Source organism: Theropithecus gelada, chromosome 18, assembly GCF_003255815.1.
Source record: "Theropithecus gelada isolate Dixy chromosome 18, Tgel_1.0, whole genome shotgun sequence".
NCBI lineage: Eukaryota > Metazoa > Chordata > Mammalia > Primates > Cercopithecidae > Theropithecus > Theropithecus gelada.
Window position 1 is genome coordinate 38030645 of NC_037686.1, and position 23024 is coordinate 38053668.

Genomic DNA, 23024 nt, shown 5'->3' on the forward strand with positions numbered 1-23024 from the left:
GTGCAGTGGCGCGATCTCGGCTCACTGCAAGCTCCGCCTCCCAGGTTCAGGCCATTCTCCTGCCTCAGCCTCCGAGTAGCTGGGACTACAGGCGCCCGCCACCACGCCCGGCTAGTTTTTTTGTATTTTTTTTAGTAGAGACGGGGTTTCACCATGTTAGCCAGGATGGTCTCGATCTCCTGACCTCGTGATCCGCCCGCCTCGGCCTCCCAAAGTGCTGGGATTACAGGCTTGAGCCACCGCGCCCGGCCCATACGTTGATTTTATAGCTCAGTTACAGGAGTCTCTTAAAATTGCAGATTTGGCTGCTCAGGATATAGTGTTGCAGTTATTAGCTTTTGACAATGCTAATCCCGATTGCCAGGCTGTTCTGCGATCTATCAGAGGAAAAGCACATTTAGTTGATTATATCAAGGCCTGTGATGGTATCGGAGGTAATCTGCACAAAGCTACTCTGCTAGCACAGGCAATGGCAGGACTGAGAGAGGAAAAAGGAAATATTCCATTTCCTGGAGCTTGTTTTAACTTTGGGAAGCATGCTCATACTAAAAAAGAATGTAGAAAAAAATCAGCGAGTCAGGCCGCCAGATAGGGGAAAAAAGAAAACTGTTGAGCCTGAAGTACGTCCAAAATGTAAAAAAGGAAAACATTGGGCTAATCAGTGTCACCCTACGTTTGATAAAGATGGGAACCCGATTTCAGGAAACGCCATGGGGGCCCGTCCTGGGCCCCGTTCTAAACCAGGGCATTTCTAGTTCAGGCCATTCCCTCACCCTGTACAATGTCTGTCCCCCACCACAGCTCGTAGTGCTGCAGTAGATTTATGCTGCACAAAAGCTGTGAGCCTTCTGCCTGGGGAATCCCCACAAAAGATCCCAACAGGAGTCTGTGGACCCTTGCCAGCAGGCACAATAGGATTACTTTTAGGAAGGTCCGGTTTAAGTTTAAAAGGCATACAAATACATACAGGAGTCATTGATTCAGATTACAATGGGGAAATTCAAATTGTTGTATCTACGCCTGTTCCCTGGAAAGCAGAGTCAGGAGAGTGCATAGCATAGCTCCTGACTGTGCCGTATGTGGGAATGAGAAAAAGTAAAATTAAACGAACAGGAGGATTTGGAAGCACAAATAAACAAGGCAAAGCAGCTTATTGGGTAAATCGAATTACTGATAAACGTCCTACCTGTGAAATAACTATTCAGGGAAAGAAATTTAAAGGTTTGGTAGATACAGGAGCGGACATTTCAGTCATTTCTCTATAGCACTGGCTGTGCACATGGCCAATTCAACCCACTCAATTTAACATAGTTGGAGTTGGTAAAGCCCCTGAAGTATATCAAAGTAGTTATATTTTGCATTGTGAAGGGCCCGATGGACAACCTGGGACTATTCAACCAATTATAACTTCTGTACCTATAAATTTATGGGGAAGAGATTTATTACAACAATGGGGAGCACAAGTTCCAATTTCAGAACAATTATATACTCCTCAAAGTCAATATACAATGCATGAAATGGGGTATGCCCCTGGTATGAGAGTAGAAAAAAATTTGCAAGGTTTAAAAAGTTCCCACCAAAGATTAAGATATCATTTTTGATGGTGGCCATTGTTAAGCCTCCAGAACCTATACCTTTAACATGGTTAACAGATAAGCCCATTTGGATAGAACAATGGCCACTAAGTAAAGAGAAACTGGAGGCTTTAGAGACATTAGTTACTGAACCATTAGAAAATGGGTACATAGCTCCAACATTTTCTCCTCGGAATTCTCCAGTTTTCATAATTAAGAAAAAAATCAGGTAAATGGAGAATATTAACTGACTTAAGAGCTATCAATTCAGTTATACAACCTATGGGAGCATTACAGCCAGGATTGTCTTCTCCTGCTGTCATTCCAAAAAAACTGGCCTTTAATACTCATAGAGACTCTTTCTTTACTATCTCCTTAGCTGAGCAAGACTGTGAATGATTTGCATTTACAATCCCTGCAGTAAACAAACTGCAGCCTGCTAAGTGTTTTCATTGTTTTACAGATGGGGTCTACTAATGGTAAAGCTTCTTATTCTGGAGCAAAAGGTAAAGTTTTCCACATGCCTTATACTTCAGCTCAAAAAGCGGAGCTTGTCGCTGTAATTGAGGTATTGACTGCTTTTGATATGCCTATTAATGTGATTTCTGATTCTTCATATGTGGTTCATTCCACATAGTTAATTGAAAATATTCAGTTACTATTTCATACAGATGAACAACTGATGACTTTATTTACCCAATTGCAAACAGCAGTTAAGAGTAGAATGCACCCAAAAAGGGTACATCACTCACATTAGGGCTCCTACACCTCTTCCAGGACCTTTGACTGAAGGGAATCAAATGGCTGATCGCCTAACTGCTAATGCAATATCTAATGCTAGACACTTTCACAATTTAACCCATGTTAATGCCTCTGGTCTCAAACGCAGATACAACATTACCTGGAAAGCAGCTAAAGCTATTATCCAGCGATGCCCAACTTGCCAAATGGTACATTCCTCATCTTTTACAGGAGGAGCTAATCCTCGAGGATTGGAACCTAACTCTCTTTGGCAAATGGATGTCACATATATTCCCTCATTTGGGAGACTAGCTTATGTACGTGTATGTGTGGACACCTTTTCTCACTTTGTCTGGGCTACATGCCAATCAGGAGAGTCTTCTGCCTGTATTAAATGTCATCTTTTGCAGTGTTTTGTGGTGATGGGCATTCCAGCTTCTATTAAAACAGATAATGCCCCAGGCTATACTAGCCAAGCTCTAGTTACATTTTTCTCTATGTGGAATATTAAACACATTACTGGTATTCCATACAATTCTCAAAGACAAACCATAGTGGAAACAATGAATCTCTCCCTAAAACAGCAGTTGCAAAAGCAAAAAGGGGGAGACAGAAAATATGGAACCCCACAGATGCAACTGAATCTAGCATTATTAACTTTAAATTTTTTAAGCCTGCCCAAAGGTCAGATGTTATCAGCAGCTGAACAGTATCTATAGAAACCAGCTGCAAAGACAGAAGCAGAACAATTGATTTGGTGGAGAGATCCAGTAACAAAAAGTTGGGAAATAGGTAAAATAATAACTTGGGGTAGAGGTTACACTTGTGCTTCTCCAGGCCAAAATCAATAGCCGATTTGGATACCATCAAGACACCTGAAACCTTATCATGAGCCAGATGCAGAGGAAGAGACTCCAGGAGGATCCCAAGGATCCCCCCGTTGCAGCCATGTCAAGACTGAGGCTGAGGAGGACCCCAGCTGTCATGAGCAACACCCATCGAACACAGCCACCCACCTGGGGACAGATCAAGAAGCTGTCACAGATGGCAGAAGAAAACCTGAGGAAAGCGGGACAACCAGTCACGATGAATAATTTAATGGTAGCTATGATAGCGGTTATTACCACTGCCGTGAGTATTCCTTCAATAAGGGCTGACACAGAGAACAATTATACTTATTGGGCATATTGATCAATCTTGGCTGGCAATAATGCCTAGATGTAAATCACTCTATGACACAGTTACACGTGCTTTCTGATCTCAGTATTTACCATAATAAATCTGCTCCTATTATTGAGGCATAACGCCCTCAAAAACCTATTTGTAAACAGGATTGGACCCAGTTAGAAATAATGAACATAATTGTTTAGGAAGATTGCTTTGCAGAACAGGCAGAGGTGCTACACAACAATTCCTATGGAATCATTATTAATTGGTCCCCTAAGGGGATGTTTAGCTTGAACTGCACCTCTCAGTCTGCGTGCCATGGTCACACTATGTTCAGATGATCTGAACAAAACGGTCAGACGGTAAAAATGATAAGAAGTATGTCAAAAGTTCCTATTATCTGGAACCATGGCGGTATAGTGGCACCTCAACCTCAAATGATATGGCCCGCTCTAGGAGCTAAACATAAGGATTTGTGGAAACTATTAAATGCTCCTAATAAGATCAAAATGTGCAAAAGAATAAAAAAGCATCTAAAAAGACACTCTACAAACTTGTCTTTGGATATTGCAAAATTAAAGAACAAATATTTAAAGCATCCCACACACACCTGACCTTAATGCTAGGAACTGAAGCGCTTGAAGGAGTTGCAGACAAATTAGCAGCTAGTAACCCATTAAAATGGATAAAAACACTTGGAAGCTCTGTGATTTCAATGATGATTGTGCTTTTAATCTATGTTGTTTGTCTTTGTATAGTCTGCAGATATGAATCCTGACTCCTGCAAGAAGTAGCCCACTTGACAAAGCAGCCTTTGCTTTCATCTTTTTGCAAATCAAAGAAGGGAGACGTGTTGGGAGCAAGCGCCCCAAAATCCAGCCATAAACTGGCCCCAAAACTGGCCATAAACAAAATCTCTGCAGCACTGTAACATGTTCATAATGGCCCTAACGCCCACACTGGAAGGTTGTGGGTTTACGGGAATGAGGGCAAGGAACACCTGGCCCGCCCAGGATGGAAAACCGCTTAAAGGCATTCTTAAGCCACAAACAATAGCATGAGTGATCTGTGCCTTAAGGACGTGCTCCTGCTGCAGTAAACTAGCCCAACCTATTCCTTTAATTCAGTCCATCCCTTTACTTCCCATAAGGGATACTTTTAGTAAATTTAGTATCTATAGGAACAATGCTAATGACTGGTTTACTGTTAATAAATACGTGGGTAAATTTCTGTTCGGGGCTCTCAGCTATGAAGGCTGTGAGACCCCTGATTTCCCACTTCACAACTCTATATTTCTGTGTGCATGTTTCTAATTCCTCTAGTGCTGCTGAGTTAGGGTCTCCCCGAGCTGGTCTCTGCAGTGAAATTCCATCTCTATTAAAAATACAAAAAAATTAGCTGGGCATGGTGGCGGGCACCTGCAATCCCAGCTACTTGAGAGGCTAAGACAGGAGAATCACTTGAACTTGGGAGGCAGAGGTTGCAGCGAGCCAAGATTGAGCCACTGCACTCCAGCCTGGGCAACAAGAGTGAAACTCCATCTCAAAAAAAAAAAAGAGTGATAGCTGAAGTCTATGGGGTTGCTTTCTGAGGTGATGAAAATGCTCTAAAATTGACTGTGTTGAGAGTTTCACATATCTGTGAATAGACTAAAAACCACTGACTTACACACTTTAAATAGGTAATTGTATGGTATGTGAATTACATCTCAAGAAAACATTTGAAAAACTACATGAAGATTGCAAAATGACAGAAACAAATTAAATCTGTGTCCTCCTCAACTTATTACTACATACTATTTATTTTGCTTTTGACTGACTTTAAATAGGACCTTCTTTGTCAGTTGTTTATTCCAGGTACAAAATATAAAAACTATGAAAGCCAAACAAATTATGAAATAAAACTGTTAATTAACTATAGGTCATAAGTAAAGTAAAAATATGTTATTGAAGGAGGTGAACAGGTCAACCTTGAGATTTGAGAGAAACAATCACATCTTTTTATAAGCAGCAGCTAATCCCAAGTTGGCACAGTGAATGACACAGAGGCCGGCACAGTAAATGTTAGTTCCTTTCATCCTGTTTATACCCGCAGTGACAAGATCATTCCCAAGAATCTTCCTATTTTTGCCAATGTTCCATTACTCCAAGATTTAAAAAAACAAAACAAACAAAATCAGTGCTCTTACCATTCCAACCTGGTCAATGGTCTCTTGAACTCTATCCAAAAGAACAGAAATTATCTCAGGATGAACAGCTGTGATGGTCCCTAAAAGCTCTCGACCAACCTTTGAAAAAGTCTCTCTGGTAGACAGGGTGACATAAGATACCTAAATAGGGAACAGGGGGAAGAAGATGGCACTTTTAATATCAATTATCAGTCAAAACACCCTTATATAGTTTTTTCAAGCAAAGCAGAAAGAATCTTATATTGAGCCTTAGTTGACACTATGTTCCAAAAAATGTTAAAACTTCATATAGGCAACTGTCTACTCTGAGGCTGAAAGGTGGAGGGAGAGGAATATGAGAGAATGGCAACTTTTTATAACAATGACTTCAAGTGTGGATTCAAAAAGCATATCCCAAAGTTTGTCGGTAATAATAAAATGGTTCCTGCAGTTTCAAAACTTTTCTAAATTTGAGGAAATCACTACAATGGTGAAAATCAGAATGTATTTCATGGAAATACCTAGCTTCCCCTACAAAATAAGATCCCTAACTACAAGGTCTTCTAAAACATTAATGTTTACCAACTTGTTTTGAATTAAGTCTTTCAAAGTCTATGTTACAATCCATTAATGCCAATGGTATTTTTTAACACAATGGAATAAACAGAAAAATAACATAGAGAATAAAATAAAATGGAAAAATGTAATAGTGCTTCACAGGTAGATTAAGTATTGCTTCAACTGTACATACACACAAAGGATCAGAATGTAATATAGAATGTAATTTTTATTGTGACTCCTAGACAAAACACTGGAAACTTTACTCAAGAGCATAAATATTACTTTAGCAACAGATCTTGAGAATGTCACTTAATGTATGTGAAAATATGTCTTGTCTTCCCAAGTTTTTCAGATCAAAGACAGTCTGAATTCCAGATCCATCGAGATCTTAACTTTATGCATAGTTATGAAGTACAGGTATAGGAATCGCTGAATCAAGTATTTGATCCCGGAAAGAACATCCAGGTTTGTCATTCTCAAATGGATTATTAGGGGAAGATAATAAAACCCAAATAATCATCTTCAAGCATAATTTTACTTGAGTACACTTGAATAGTTTGGAGGACATATTTTGTATGCAGAGCAACAGATATACGAGAGTTTAAAGTGTAAAATGTGCAGGGCTTTTAAAATATACAAAAAACTCCAATGAACGTTTTGGTAACCACCTTGGGCTAGTCCCTAGATGCTCAGGGGTCAAAATTTCACTCCCCTTCACCCTCATGGATGGCTTACTGAAAAGATGTAGAATGCAAGGATCTCATCCTAGCCTGTAATTTCATATTATAGATGAGGAAAATGAAGCCTGGGGTTATACGTTATCTTTTTTGATGTGAGATGGTCAATTAATAGCAGAGTTAAAACACACGTATCCTAACTCCAGGTTCAATATTCTTCCCACCATCTCATTTAAACTGGCTGGGAAGCTAGGTTTCTGCTACTAGCTGGAGTGGAAGAGTTTAGCTGAAGGGGTGGGGTGAGGGAAACATACAGCATAAAAACTGTAAGTATCAGGCTGTATCACACTGTCTCTTCCTTACTGAAACTGGTGCAACAAATTTCAAAAGATAATAAGTACTGGGGAATGGATATAATTCACATTTCCAATAACCCCTGTAGCAAAATAATGTTCCACTGATTCTCCATCCCTTCTCAAAAGTGTAGACAGTAGCTAAATAAGTCACAGTTTGTAAAACAAATCCCCCCCAAAAAATCAACAGATGGACAATCCAAAAGAAAACATTTTTTAGCTAATTTCTAAAACTTCATATTCTAACCTCATATATCTCCAGAACAATAATTTTTATGAAGTCTTCGTCCACATTGGTTCTTCTGGCCTGAGCCATCTGAGCAAAGGTAGTCAGAAGGCAAATCTCTTCTGAGCTATTCATAGAAGAAAGACACTTCTCAAAGTTGGTGAAATGTTCTGGGTCTGCAAGTTCATATCAAGAAAAGTAAAGTGGGGAAAGAATAAATTTACATCTTTTAATCACTCTTCCAGAGAAAAAGATTTAGGAATATTTAAAGATACAAAAGTTCTTTCTTTGTTCCAAAATAGATTTCTACAGGCATCAGGAATGAGGCTGGACCAGATGGCCTCTGAAATTCCAATGAACTCTAAATATAATGTAACCTCACAGGAGACATTTAACATCTCTAAGCTTCAGTTCGCACATCTGTCTCAAAAGGTTATTTAAGAAGAAGATTAAACAGCATGTCACTGGTGACGTGCTTTGTTAACTGCAAAGCACTACTGCTGTCACTAGGCAGTCACCTTCAAAGGCAGTACTGCCAACTTCAAAGGCACACTTGAAGCTACTTGGTAACTATCAGACAAACAAAAACCTGACTAATGAAAACTGCTAATACTAGCAAACTACTTGGCACAAATAGGGCATTCCAAAAAAAGAGATTTGCTTATAAAGAAAAACTGGGGGCAAGAAATTAGTTATAACCGTAACTGAAATACTAATGAATGTCATAAACAATATAATAAATGTGATATGTTTTGCCTATATCGCAAAGGATGTTGTGTAAGCAATACTAAATTCTGCCATTAGAAGGCAATATTCACAAATATACATGACAGTAAACTAGATGCAAAGTTGTACAGTGGAAAGGAAAAAAAAGCCCATTGAAAAAATATATGTCCTTGGCCAGGTTCTGTGGCTCACACTCGTAATCCCAGCACTTTCAGAGGCCGAAGGCAGGCAAATCACTTGAGGTCAGGAGTTTGAGGCCAGCCTGGCCAACATGGTAAAGCCCCACTTCTACTAAAAATACAAAAATTAGCTGGGCGTGGTAGCACATGCCAGTAGTCCCAGCTACTCAGGAAGCTGATGCAGGAGACTCACTTGAACCTGGGAGATGGAGGTTGCAGTGAGCCAAGATCATGCCACTGCACTCCCGCCTGGGCAACAGAGCAAGACTCTGTTTCAAAAAAATTTTAAAAATTTAAAAAATAAATAAATAAAATAAAAAAATAAAAAAAATACATATATATAAAAATATATATATTTCTATACATATCCTTGATGGAACTTTTCACAGTAAGAAGGCAACAAGCCAATAATTTCGTTCACATTTACACATTTGAGAAACCAAGATAGCTCACCAAATTTCCTGCATTTTCAAAATAACTCCAGGACATTTACCAAACCAATTTTCATTTTCCATCTCCAAATTGGATTTAGAGTGGAAATTATTACACAGAACATTCTCAGAATAATGAAAATTGGCATGATCATTCTAACTTACATTGTGAAAGGATATTTAAAAAGAAAAAAAAGAATTATCATTCAAACTTACAATGTTCAAGGTACAAATCAAGGAAAAGGCATTATATTTTAAATAATTCTATAGAAAAAACAATGGGAAAGTGAAATAACTTTCTAATTAGCTTTTAAAATATTAACTATAAGGACAAACAAACATATTTCTACATTTATTTATCATCGAATTTGCTTATGGCTACACTTTACTAGTAGTCAGAATGTTGATCAGACTAGAAATAAACAAAAAGAAGCCAAATTAAAACAGACCGGTTTTTAACAATCACTGCTGAGAAATGTGTTAGTTAGGAAATGTTAAAACTAGTTAAAATGTGTTCCTTGGAAACTGATTCCAAGCTCACCCTACCCCCATTACCACAGATAAATAAGAACTGGTTATAAAGAATAAGCACTTCTGGCAATTATTAAATATAAAAAGTTAGGAAGGCAAAATATGTTAGGAAGCCTTATTCTTCCACAAACAATAAAAACCAAGCCTCCTAACAAAATTGGTTTATAAAAGATTAAGCAAAGGAGAAGATGAAAAAACAGCAAATTAGAGCAGGAGATCAGTGCAAAGACTCCAATCTCAAGCTTAGAATGTAATAAGGCAGATGAAACTTCTCTACTGTGCCACTAGCTCCTGTGTCAGGTGATACAGGCCCTAAGGGAGATAAAGATAAAAGTGCCATGGGAGCCTGGAGTCCAGACAGAGAACTCCAGCAGCAGGATCCAAAGCTCCAGGGCAAGGCAAGGCTGGTACTGCTGCTTCAGGGTCTGGAATCACATCCACTACAGAGCTGAGCTGTTCAATATCGGCTCCATCTGCCACATGGTAACACAGAGCCTGGCAGATAGTAAGTCCGCAATGAAGGGAGATGACACTACAAAGGAAACCTACCCAGGATTCAGGTATAAAAAGAAGTGCTGCTGACCATCCCAGCACTTCCGAAGGAAATGTCTGCTTCTGTGTTAGCTATTTCAACCACAGAAATAGCCGCCAGAGGACAGACAATGGCTGTGAGACCTCTCACCTAGCTCACTCGTAAGCCCAGGTCCAACCATGGCAACAGTCTAATAGAAGCACTGCCCCCAGGACAGCAGAGAAGCATTTTACAAAGCAGAACAATGTAAAGGAGTCCAGAGCTACCACTAAAAAGATAAAAAGAAAAACAAGAGACAAAAGGGGATGCATGCAGAGCCCCAGAAAAGAAAAAAACAGAAACAGAAGAATAAAGACATCAATCTAGAGAGATAGAAATGGAGGCTGAGTGCGGTGGCTCATGCCTATAATCCCAGCATTTCGGGAGGCCAAGGCATGTGGATCACTTGAGGTCAGGAGTTCAAGACCAGCCTGGCCAGCATGGAGAAAAACTGTCTCTACTAAAATATAAAAATTAGCTGGGCATGGTGGTGCGCACCTGTAATCCCAGCTACTCAGGAGGCTGAGGCAGGAGAATCACTTGAGCCCAGGAGACAGAGGTTGCAGTGAGCCGAGACTGCGCCACTGCACTCCAGCTGGGGCAAGGCTCCATCTCAAAAAAAAGAAATGGAAATAAAAAAATAAATCATGAATGTCTGCACAAACTACTTTGCAAACAGTAGAGGCTCAATAATTTTTAAAGTATATGGTTTTCTTTTAAGTGATACAGACATTTAAAAATTTGGAAAACAGTCTTTACTTCCTGTTGTGAAGGAAAAAACATTTGGAAAATAGAATTATCTTTTGTGTTTCTTTTTAATCTTGTATTTCAGTATATTGTCCATCATTTTTTAATGTATAGGGTAGTTTTTTAAAATCACTACAATATACATCTAATTAAATAGCGTTTTTCATTTTGAACATTGTAATTTTTGTGATAAGTCAATGTCCTGGCCAGGCACGGTGACTCACACCTGTAATCACAGCACTTTGGGAGACCGAGGTGGGCCTGAGGTCAGGAGTTCAAGACCAGCCTGGGCAACAAGATGAAACCAGGTCTCTACTAAAAATACAAAAATTAGCCAGGTGTGGTGGTGTGGACCTGTAAGTCCAGCTACTTAGAAGGCTGAGGCACTAGAATCACTTGAACCCAGGAGGCGGAGGTTGCAGTGAGCCAAGAGCACACCACTGCACTCCAGCCTAGATGACAGAGTGAGACCCTGTCTCAAAATAAATAAATAAATAAAAATAAATAAATATTCTATAGTTTAGAGGTGGTATGACATAAAAACTTAAGTTTTCACCAAAATTAATTTTTAAAGTACACCTGTCTATATCTTTAGTTCATAAAAACAATACAACTTTAAAAAAAAACAGCAATAAAAGAAAGATATTAGAGGAACGGCTGGGCACAAAGCCTTAACAAATTTCTAGACAATTAATACATATCTGTTAATACAACTGCCAACTAGAATAATTTCACACACAAATGCAAAAAAAAAAAAGTGCTTCCTAAAAGTTAGAATACTGTGTGTATTGGCATACTGTTTGGGACTAATCAAATTTTGATTTCAGATATGCTAGCTGCTGTGTAATACATCAAAACTGTGAAGCAGTCTGTTGAATTTCAAAATCATTACCCTTGAATACGTAAGTAGAGCAAAACATTTTCTCTTAGTCCCTCTAAAAGTAAAAATTAAGCCCTGAAGAGAAGCACAAAAAGATAGGGAGAGCAGAGCACCGACTGCTCGATGGGGCCGTACCTTGGAGCTGCTGCTTGCACTGGGCGGGCTGCAGGGCGGAGGAGAGCTGCTGCAGGTTCTCGCTCTCCACCTGGTGCATGAGGTAGAAGAGCTTCCACAGCATTTGCACAGACAGAGTCCCAAAGGGCATCTCGGACATAAACAGCCAAATGCCAAGTCTGCATGTAAGCAGGAATCGTTTTATTTATGAATCAGCTACATTACATTAAGAAAGTAGAAAAACCATTGGCTCTCAAGGAAAGAAAGATTCTTAAATCACACTACGATTTTTCTAATATGCTTCAGTCATAAACACCTCAAGGATGGCTAAGAATAACAGCAAATACAAACCACCCAGTCTGCGCCAGGGACTGTTCTAACCACTACAATGTGTGCATGTGTGTGTCTACACATATAAGTACAATATCAACTCAAACCATCCTCACAAAAACCAAGACAACAATTATGGATATGGCCGGGCATGGTGGCTCACGTCTGTAATCCTAACAATTTAGGAGGCCGAGGCAGATGAATCACTTGAGGTCAGGAGTTCAAGACCAGCCTGACCAACACAGTGAAACTCCGTCTTTACAAAAAATACAAAATTAGCCAAGTGTGGCAGCGCATGCCTGTAATCCCAGCTACTTGGGAGGCTGAGGCAGGAGAATCACTTGAACCCAGGAGGTAGAGATTGCAGTGAGCCAAGATCACACCATTGCACTCCAGTCGGGGCAACAAGAGTGAAACTCCATCTCAAAAATAATAATTATTATTATTATGGATATTAGCACCAACTCACACAGGCTACTAAGGCACAGACAGTAGTGGGTGGCAGAGAGGCCAGCTGTGGATGTGCGTGTCTGAGCACACATACAGGTACACATATGCACACAGACACATGTGTAGTGGGTGAGAGGAAAATCTAAATCCATCCAGTGACTCCTCTCTGAGCACTGAACAAAGTTCAAACTCCTCAGCCCACACTCAAAGGCTTCCACAGGATGGCTCTGACCCGTATTTCCAACCAGAGCCCTCTCTGCCTTCCTTCAGTTACTACTGCATTCCACCAAGCCTGGAGAGACCCCACACCTCCAGGCTGGCTGCTTCCATGGGTCAAGCCCTCCTTGGACTTCCTCCTCTGTGCTATTACAGAACTCCATCAATACCTGACTTTGCCATCATCATACCTTTTGCCAGTAAGCCTCACACTATAGTGGCAGAAAAACCACCTGGAGACTTTGTGGAAAATGCAGATTCCCAAGCCTCACCTATAAAGACCATGATTTTGTAGGTCAGAGCTGGGGCACAAGAATTTGCACCTTTTATAGCCACCCTTGGTGACTCAGACTCAAGTGATTCTTAAAACACAACGTGAGAAACACCTCAAGGTACTGTAAATTACATATAACATACTAACCTAACCGCAATTTGAGAGCAGAAACCAGGTCTTGTTCATTTTTATATAAACCAGTTTATAACTAGAACCCTGTATTTTAATTATCTGCTATCTAAACCAGTATCTCAAAAACAATCAGCATTCAATAGATAGATGCTTATTAAAATTGTACGTGAATGTTACCATAACTAAAAAAAAAAAAAAAACTTGTATCAGGATGGTGGCCATGCCCCAAGTCAGAATCTGCTAAGGAATGGCCGGGTGCAGTGGCTCATGCCTGTAATCCTAACACTTTGGGAGGCTGAGGCGGGCAGATCACTTGAGGTCATGAGTTCGAGACCATCCTGGCCAACGTAGTGAAACCCCATCTCTACTAAAAATATAAAACTTAGCTGGGCACAGTGGTGCGCGCCTACAGTCTCAGCTACTCAGGATGCTGAGGCAGGAGAATTGCTTGAACCCAGGAAGCATAGGTTACACTCCATCTTGGGCAACACAGTGAGACTCCATTTCAAAAAAAAGAAAAAAGAAATCTGCTAAGGAATGTATAGCAACTTACCTGCTATTAAATTTAAAAAAAAAAAAGAAACTTAAAAAAATAGGAGGCACAACTACTACAAATTATCCTATTACAAATTATCTAATCACAAATAAACCAAATTTTTAAAAAATGAAAGTGTATTATGCCTAATCCACATCTACGAACCTAAACAGGCAACTGGTGGCTCAAACCCACACTCACCTGGACTCTGGAAAAGCCAGCTAGACTCCTGACTAAGAGATTAAGAAACTTCTCTAAGGTCAGGTGGGCCAGGTTTCTATCTTATTAATTAACTATCCTAACACTTCACATGGGACTTGATGCTGTTTTATAACCCCAAAACAAAGAAGGAAAATTGTAGAGGACTTAAAAGTAAAATCACAAACAGGGTGTATTTCAGGCTATAAAATTCCCTATATGGCAGACATTCAGGAAGTCTGGCATATATACATACACATATATATACACACACACGTATATATTTATATAGGTATTTATATACATGTACATATATATATATTTTGAGACAGAGTCTTGCTCTGCTGCCCAGGCTGGAATGCAATGGTGCAATCTCAGCTCACCGCAACCTCCACCTCCCAGGTTCAAGTGATTCTTTTGCCTCAGCCTCTTGAGTAGCTGGGACTACAGGCTCCTGCCACCCCACCTGGCTAATTCTTGTATTTTTAGTAGAGATGGGGTTTCACCATGTTGGCCAGGCTGGTCTCAAACTCCTGACCTCAGGTGATCCGCCCACCCCAGCCTCCCAAAGTACTGGGATTACAGGTGTAAGCCACCACACCCAGTCCTGACTTCTATTTTTGTTGTCTGTCTTTTAGTATAGTTTAGTTTTGTTTTAGGTTGAAGGGATAGCTATTGCCAGAAATTTCCATTTGAGTGCCAAATAAATTTAAATTTCATGGCTTTAAATATCTGGTTCTCATATAATTTGTTTCCTAAAATAAACTTAAGAACAATAGCTGTCAACATTTTAAAACAATTATCTTGGCCGGGCGCGGTGGCTCAACCCTGTAATCCCAGCACTTTGGGAGGCCGAGATGGGCGGATCACGAGGTCAGGAGATCGAGACCATCCTGGCTAATACGGTGAAACCCCGTCTCTACTAAAAAATACAAAAAAAAAGTAGCCGGGCGAGGTGGCGGGCGCCTGTATTCCCAGCTACTCGGGAGGCTGAGGCAGGAGAATGGCGTAAACCCGGGAGGCCGAGCTTGCAGTGAGCTGAGATCCGGCCACTGCACTCCAGCCTGGGCGACAGAGCGAGACTCCGTCTCAAAAAAAAAAAATAAATAAATAAAAATAAAACAATTATCTTTGTGAATTATATACACAATGTTACAGGAAGGGTTCACAGCTCAATATATAGGCCCCAGTAAGTAGGATGACAGCTTTGCCTCTCCGCTAAGCAAGCACAAAAATAAGTGACAGATCAGAGAAGGAAGACTCCTCCCATGTACCAGGCTGGTGTCAGTGGGCAGGTGCTACTGCACTGCTGCCCTGACAATCCTGAACAGGATTTGGTGCATCTCATGAGACCACAAAATTTATGGTATATGTGTAACAGGAGTAATCTAAAGATAAGGCCAGGTGTGGTGGCTCATATCCGTAATCGCAGCACTTTGGGAGGCTGAACTGGGCAGATCACTTGAGGTCAGGAGTTCAAGACCAACCTGGCCAACATGGTGAAACCCCATCTCTACTAAAAACACAAAAAATTAGCCGGGCATGGTGGCAAGTGCCCGTAATCCCAACTACTTGGGAGGCTGAGGTGGAAAAGTCGCTTGAACCTGGGATGCAGAGGTTGCAGTGAGCCAAGATCATGCTACTCCAGCCTGGGCAACAAAGTGAGACCCCATCACAAAAAAAAAAAAAAAAAAAGATAAATTTCTATACCCAAGTTCTATTTAAGTTAGACTTACGCCTTCACAGTGTCTAAAAGTGGTTAATACTTAGCTAAGAACTCCTGATCTTTCTCTAAGTCTCTAGATTATTCTATTCTCCATATGAAACCATACAAGAACAACCCCCACTTACATTTGAAAAGTCCTTTGTGGTTTAAAATGTATTTCCTCATATTACCACAATTCATCCTCATCACATATCCACGAGGTTAATGGCACAGTAATATCATTATCACCATCTCCATTTTATAAATGAAGAAAGTGAGACCACAAATATTAAGTGACTTTCCCAGGGTAACAGTAAATGGCAGATCAAGACTCAAACTTACTATACAACACAGAATAAATCGGGGGCTGAGGCTAAGAGTCACATAGCAAGAGGAAGTGTAGACAGCTAGCTCAGGAGAGGGCCAAAATAGGGGAGAGCCAGTAGTTCATAAGTAGAGCTGGGCAGGGGTGGAGGCAGGCCCGCATCTCCTAGTGGAGGGCATAATTCTGCAGCAGAGCCCGCTCCTCAACTGGGCCAGTGGCTCAGGGAAGAGAGCACAGGATGTGCAGCTGTGCCCCTGCCTATGCCTCAAACAGGTCCTAGGCTACAAGCAGTGGCACAGACAGCATGACCCAAAAACAGTATTTACAAAGCTAAGATAGGGAACCAAGATCCATGACATTCCCAGACCTTAAAACCCTTACAGGAAGGAAACTTGAACAATAAAATCAGCAAATCATTTGCACCACATGCTGTGCACCTACCACTTCTCCCTGCAGGCACCACAGTGGGTATGTGACAGATACAATCTATCCTGTTTTCCCCTGCTCAAGGCTGCCCCAAAAGTTCAGGGTGGCAAAAAACTGAGACACCAGAATAGTGTTATCTTACAACAGAACGAAATTGAGAGAGAGAGACCATTTCAGCCAACAGAGGGGTACTATAGATAAGGAAACTAAGGCCCAAGAATTTGCCCTCGATAAGAAACAGATGAAATACACTAAGAAACTATTATAAAAGACCTACTTAAGTGGCTTTCACTCGACTGGTTCTTACCAGTGAGGAAGTTACTTCTCACCAAATATCATATGTCTTACTTACCTTTTGGCCTTCAGCACATGTAGGACAGCCCTCAAAAACAGCTCATCAAATTCAACCTGTAGTTTCTCCATAGAGTAGGGCTGTTGGGCCAATCCTGAGCCTTGGTTATGGCTCATATACTGTGCCCAGTGGTCACTTACATAACCAACGGTCATTCTGAGCATGAGGAAAGATAATACAGTACTTTTCATTAGCTCAATATCTGCACCTTTATATTACCTTTACAACATTCATTTATTCAACACATATGTATTGAGCACCTACTATCCACCTACTACTGCCCAGGTTCTGAAAGTAATGAAATGGGGAAAAGAAAATCCTACCTTCATAGAGCTTACACTTAGTGAAGGGCAAAGAGACAACAAATAAAATAAAGTCACATATAGTCTGCCACATGGCTGTAAGTGACACTGAGAAAAAGCCAGAGAAGGGAATAAAGTATATCTGGCGATGAAGGGGTACGCAGGGTAAGGAGGTGGGTTGGGAGCATGAGAGGCCTTACTGAAGAGGGACATGTGATAATGCCTGGAAAACAGTGAGGAATCACAAGAGTGTCTATGAGAAGAGTGTCCACATAGAAGAAACAGCCAATGCAAAAGCTTCGAGGGGTATCAGGTATGATTAGGAACAGCAAGGAGGCCAATGTGCTAAGAGGGAGACTGGCTGGAGATGAAATCAGAAAAGTGGCAGGAAACCAGATCGTGAGGCACCCTGCAGGCCACTGTGAGGACTTTGGCTTTTTCCCTGAGTGCAGCAGGGAGCACCGTAGGGTCCTGGGCAGACAATGGGCTGACTCACAATTCATAAGCAACACTGGCTGTTTAAAAATACACTGAGGTGGGGAAAGGGCAGAAGCGGGCAGTGGGCAAAGTCAGAAGCAGGAAGGTAAGTCAGGAGGTCTAGGAACGAAATGGGGTGCTAGCAGTGAAGGTGGTAAGAAGCAGCTAGATTCTGGAAACAGCATGTTTCACTGATTCAAAAGAATGCATGTCTTTCACACTAATCTCTCTGCAATTAGAACGTCAGAATCCATGTTAATGTTAATGATGTGATGCCATAATTTGGCAGCATTTTCCCTATGTTAGTGGCATATAAAATATATCTTAAAAAAAAAATTGGTGGCATCTCAGATTTGATAAAAGATGGTATTTCAATGGTGGAGATGATAAAATTTGCAGTTAGATTGAATGCAGGGTATAAAAGAAAGAAAAGCCACGGGTGCCACCAGGTTTTATGGCTTGAGAAACTAGAATAGAGTTGCTACTTAATGAAACTGGGAGGAGTAGTTTGGGAGGTGGGGAGAGTGAGTTCACTTTGAGAACATTACATTACAATGTTAATGAGTCATCCAAGTGGAGGTGCTGAGTTGGTAGCTGAATATACAATATGTTTATGAGAGAGGTATGGGCTGGAAATATAACTCTGAGAATTGTAACAGTGTTTAGATATTTAAAGAAGAATGAATGACATCTGAAGAAGCAAGAGTAGATAAAGAGAAGAGGTTCAGGGACTGAGACCTGAGACACTCTAACATTAAGAAGTCTGGAAGTGAGAATGAAACAACCAAGGAGGCAGAAAAGGAACTGTCAGTGAAATGGTGGAGAAATCAGGAGAATGTGGTATCCTGGAAGCCAAGCAAAGAAAATGTTTTAAGGATAAAATTATCAATTAACTATAAGAAAGGCTGCTATGTGACCTACGTGAGAGATGCCAAGTAGGATGAAGAGACCCAGAACTGGCCAGTGGATCAGGAGTACAAGGTTCATTAGAGATCTTCATCTGTAGGAGCTGTTTGGGTAGTGATGGGAGGAAAAGCAAGTTCAAGTGAGGATGGAGGAATAAAATGGGAACTAACAGGCGATCTGAAGAATGAGACCTTATGGGAAATTGTTCTGCAATTAGAAGGTATGAGACGAATCTGCACTAGAGTCACAGAAAAGTAAGCAGATGGAAGGAAAAACAAAGAAAGAATAATCATAATATACTACAGCTGTTATTTACACAATAATGTAAACAGTGATCTTAAAACAGTAATGATACCAATGTCCTTCCTATAGAGTTACTGAGAAAATAAAATAAGAAATCACAGTCCTGGCATACAGTAAGCACACAATCCTATAGCTGTATGTGAGCTCATGGACCAATTTTATTTATGGTCTTATTTATTAAGCAGAATCAGAAAACAGATGTCTGGATGGACTTCTGTTAATAACAGGTAGATGGGCTTTTAGCTTTTAACAAATTTATCTCCAAGTCACCAGTCATCCTCCCTCCCACTATCTCATTCTCCTAACTCTATACTCAAGGCTTTCTCTAGATCTCAGAAGGGACCCCCAGGCCGGGCATAGTGGCTCATGCCTGTAATCTCAGCACTCTGGGAGGCCAGGACGGGCGGATCACTTGAGGTCAGGAGTTGGAGACCCGCCTAGCCAACATGGTGAAACCTCATCTCTACTAAAAACACAAAAAATTAGCTGGGGATGGTGGCACACACCAATAGTCCCAGCTATTCAGGAGGCTGAGGTGGGAGAATGGCTTTAACCTCAGGAAGAGGTTGCAGTGAGCCGAGATCACACCACTGCACTCCAGCCTGGGTGACAGAGTGAGACCCCGTCTCAAAAAAAAAAGAAGGGACCCCCACCCTTTCACGGCATCCTATAACCAGTTGACTGATTAATAAAGCTAATAGATACATATCTAAAATAAGTGAATTAGGCCAGGTACGGTGGCTCACACCTGTAATCCCAGCACTTTGGGAGGCCAAGACGGACAGAACGCTTAAGCCCAGGAGTTTGAGACCAGCCTGGGCAATGTGGTGAAACCCCGTCTCTACTAAAAATACAAAAATTAGCCGGGTGTGGTGGTGCACACCTGTAATCCCAGCTACTCAGGAGGCTGAGGCACAAGAATTGCTTGAACCCAGGAGGCACAGGTTGCAGTGAGCCGAGATCGTGCCACTGCACTCCAGCCTGGGTGAAAGAGTGAGACTAGTCTCAAAAAAAAAAAAAAAAAAAGATAAAATAAATGAATTAAAAGTAATTTTGTTTTGGAAGCAAAAGTAAGGAGGGAGAGAAGTTTTGATAGTTTTATGGAGTTTCTTTTGGGTGGGGAAGGAAGTTGAATAACAGCATGTGTATATGCTGTAAGAAATGATCCAGTAAAGACAATTAAAATTAATAAAGCAGAAAAAAAGAGTATAAAATTAATTCAAAGAAAAGCAGTACATATTCTCTAAATTTATTAAGACACTTGAAGCAGTAAGAGCCTGCATTTTCCTAGATGCCTTCTCTCTCACCCAGACTTCAACCCAGCAACAGCTTTGGGGATCTCGACTCCAAGAACAATCATCTAGCAAGCCAGTTAAATTTGAGATAATTAACGAAATATGCTGACTGGAAGCACTTATGAAATTCCCATCTTACAGATGGTGAAAAAATCTTAACTTTCACAAGAAATAAGACCTGAGGTTTACAACTAAAATGTCCATCATCCCAATTATGCAGTATCTGTGTCTGACCAGGGTAAAAGGAACAGAGAAGAATGGACCAACGGCAGTATTACCTGATCATATAACCAATTCGCTTCACAAACTGCCTATAGCGTGCTCTATTAAAGGTTTCTAACCCCACAGCCAGAAGTTCCACTAGCGAGTTGGCAAAGGCAAAAATTTTCATCATCTCTTGAGGTCTTGTTGTTTCAGGTAAATAATCACCTAGAAGTTAATCAGATAAAAGAAAAAAATCACAATTACTATGAAAAAACACGAACGGAAACAGTTGTACACATATTTAACGAGGACTCAAAGCCACGATGGAGAAGAACTGACAATCTCATTACTCTGGCTCCCATATCAACATGAAATGGGAAAAAACTTGAGACAATGTGCCAAATTAAAAACAATTTAAGCTGGGCAATGTGCAGGCTAGTTAGCTTTCTCACATTTAAGCACCAAGTGGGAAATTACAAGCACAAGAGAAGCCTACAACAGCTAGGCACAAGAAACCTGAGTTGGAGCCTACACAAGAAGTAAGACTCAAGCTGGGTGCAGTGGCTCACACCTATAATCCCAGCACTTTGGGAGGCCGAGGCAGGCAGATCATGAAGTCAGGAGATCAAGACCATCCTGGCTAACATGGTGAAACCCCGTCTCTACTAAAAATACAAAAAATTAGGCCGGGGACAGTGGCTCACGCCTGTAATCCCAGTACTTTGGGAGGCCAAGATGGGTGGATCACGAGGTCAGGAGATCGAGAACATCCTGGCTAACATGGTGAAACCCTGTCTCTACTAAAAAATACAAAAAACTAGCCGGGCGAGGTGGCGGCGCCTGTAGTCCCAGCTACTCGGGAGGCTGAGGCGGGAGAATGGCGTGAACCCAGGGGGCAGAGCTTGCAGTGAGCTGAGATCCGGGCACTGCACTCTAGCCTGGGCGACAGAGCGAGACTCTGTCTCAAAAAAAAAAAAAAAAAAAAAAATTAGCCGGGCATGGTGGAGGGTGCCTGTAGTCCCAGCTACTCGGGAGACTGATGCAGGAGAACGGCATGAACCTGGGAGGCGGAGCTTGCAGTGAGCCGAGATCGCACCACTGCACTCCAGCCTGGGCAACAGGGCAAGACTCCATCTCAAAATAAAAAAAAAAGACTCGATGCAGAGTTTCTGTGTTTGCATTTGCCACTACCCCATTTTACACATGATAAGAGAAATGAGTCTACCTTTTACTTTAAACCCAAGAAGATGTTGAAAGAGTTCATGAAAGGGGAACTGTGCTAAAAGGGTAACCAAATCATCTTCATTAAGGAGAATCCAACTGGTCTCAGGGTCTTCATCCTAAGGGAAAAGACAAAAAGTCATGTCAGCTGATTTGATCAGATCACACTATGATCCAGAGTTACAGGAGGTAAATTATCACAGGTCTCAATGGTATACATGTGATATCCTCATGAGTCTTCATGGACCTTTTCTCCAGGACAGAAATTTATAGTCTCAGTTCCAGAGATAGTTCCACAGTAAATCCCCTGAAATTGCAAGCACAATTTTATATGTATCTGGGTCATGGTCAGTGATGAAACTGTTCTCATTAAATGTCCATCCCAAAGAAAATAGAAAAAAAGAAATCCTCTAGAGTGAGGACCTTACTATAGGGATCGGTGCTTTGATAACATCAATTAAAGAACCACAGATGGGCTGGGCACGGTGGCTCATGCCTGTAATCCCAGCACTTTGGAAGGCCGAGGCAGGCAGATCACCTGAGGTCAGGAGTCCAAGAGCAGCCTGGGCAACATGGTGAAACCCCATCTCTACTAAAAATACAAAAATTAGCCAGACATGGTGGCGTGCACCTATAATCCCAACAACTCGGGAGGCCAAGGCATGAGAATCATTTGAACCTGGGAGGCAGAGGTTGCAGTGAACCAAGATCACACTATTGCACTCCAGCCTGGGTGACAGAATGAGCTTCCATCTCAAAAAAAAACAAGAACCATAGATGAGAGTTCAAGTTATGTTAGCTGCAATTCTCTTCTCCCAAAATCAAGGTCTACGTAGTATTCGACAGACTTAAGAGGAAGCAATTGACATTTGCTACAGATGACTAAAGTTCTGTTGTCAATCAGTGCTGCCAAAAGCCGTATAACAGTGGTCATACACAAAGTAAATAGAGGAAATCTTTGTGGTCTTTTTGTTTGACACAGAGCACTAAAGTCACCTTAGAAACCAAGTTGATTCATGTCCTAAGATATGCTACGTTAAAAAGGGAAGGAAGTAAAAAGATCCTGAGAACCTGAAGAATAGAATGTATCACATCAATTTCCACAAGGGACTAATGCAAATCATTCAAAATTTCCTTAAGCCACTCAATTTTTACAGTCTTATTATGTGTCTAAAATGTCTAACAAACAAGCGTTTCAGAAACTCTACTTAAGGCAGTTCTCAACTTAGCTATTCTCAACTCAGCTGTACATTTAACAACCAGGTAGGCTTTTAACTATTTGAATGTCTGGGTGTGGGCCTGGGCAAGGTTTGCAAGTTGCCCAGCTGATTCTAGTATATAGCTAGTATCAAGAAACCACTGATGTGGGTAATTCAGAGTGCCTTCCTCCCCACAGCCTTTTCTGAGGCCATGGCACTCCCAACTTTCTCATCTATCCCCCAGTTCTTGAATTCGCTGAATATTTAGGGAGTGCTAAACTGGAGCCAGGCACCAATGCAGGGTGAGATAATTAATCAAATATTTTGACTGGAAGTATTTATAATGCCAAATCATTACAAGTAATTATAATGCTCCTTAATCATTATCCGTCTGGGATTAAATGCAGGAAACCTACCAGAAGAAAAGATTTCTCCCCCAAGAAAGACCACTCTAAAAAAAACATACTGCTCCACTGCAATCTTTAAAAGACCAATCTGTACTGGTTCCCGAGAAGCTTGCTTCAGAATG

At 41.0% G+C, this 23024-nt stretch overlaps 1 protein-coding gene across 1 annotated transcript in view; it reads right to left on the bottom strand.

The window, feature by feature from the left end:
• EPG5 (ectopic P-granules autophagy protein 5 homolog) overlaps positions 1-23024 on the bottom strand; it is a 131137-nt gene that overhangs the window by 86573 nt on the left and 21540 nt on the right. The window contains exons 8-13 of the mRNA XM_025365545.1: positions 21301-21415; positions 20150-20300; positions 16589-16744; positions 11667-11824; positions 7488-7642; positions 5671-5811 (exon numbers count right to left, since the gene is read on the bottom strand). Of these exons, the coding sequence (XP_025221330.1) occupies positions 5671-5811; positions 7488-7642; positions 11667-11824; positions 16589-16744; positions 20150-20300; positions 21301-21415 (876 nt within the window). The remainder of the gene's footprint in view (positions 1-5670; positions 5812-7487; positions 7643-11666; positions 11825-16588; positions 16745-20149; positions 20301-21300; positions 21416-23024) is intronic.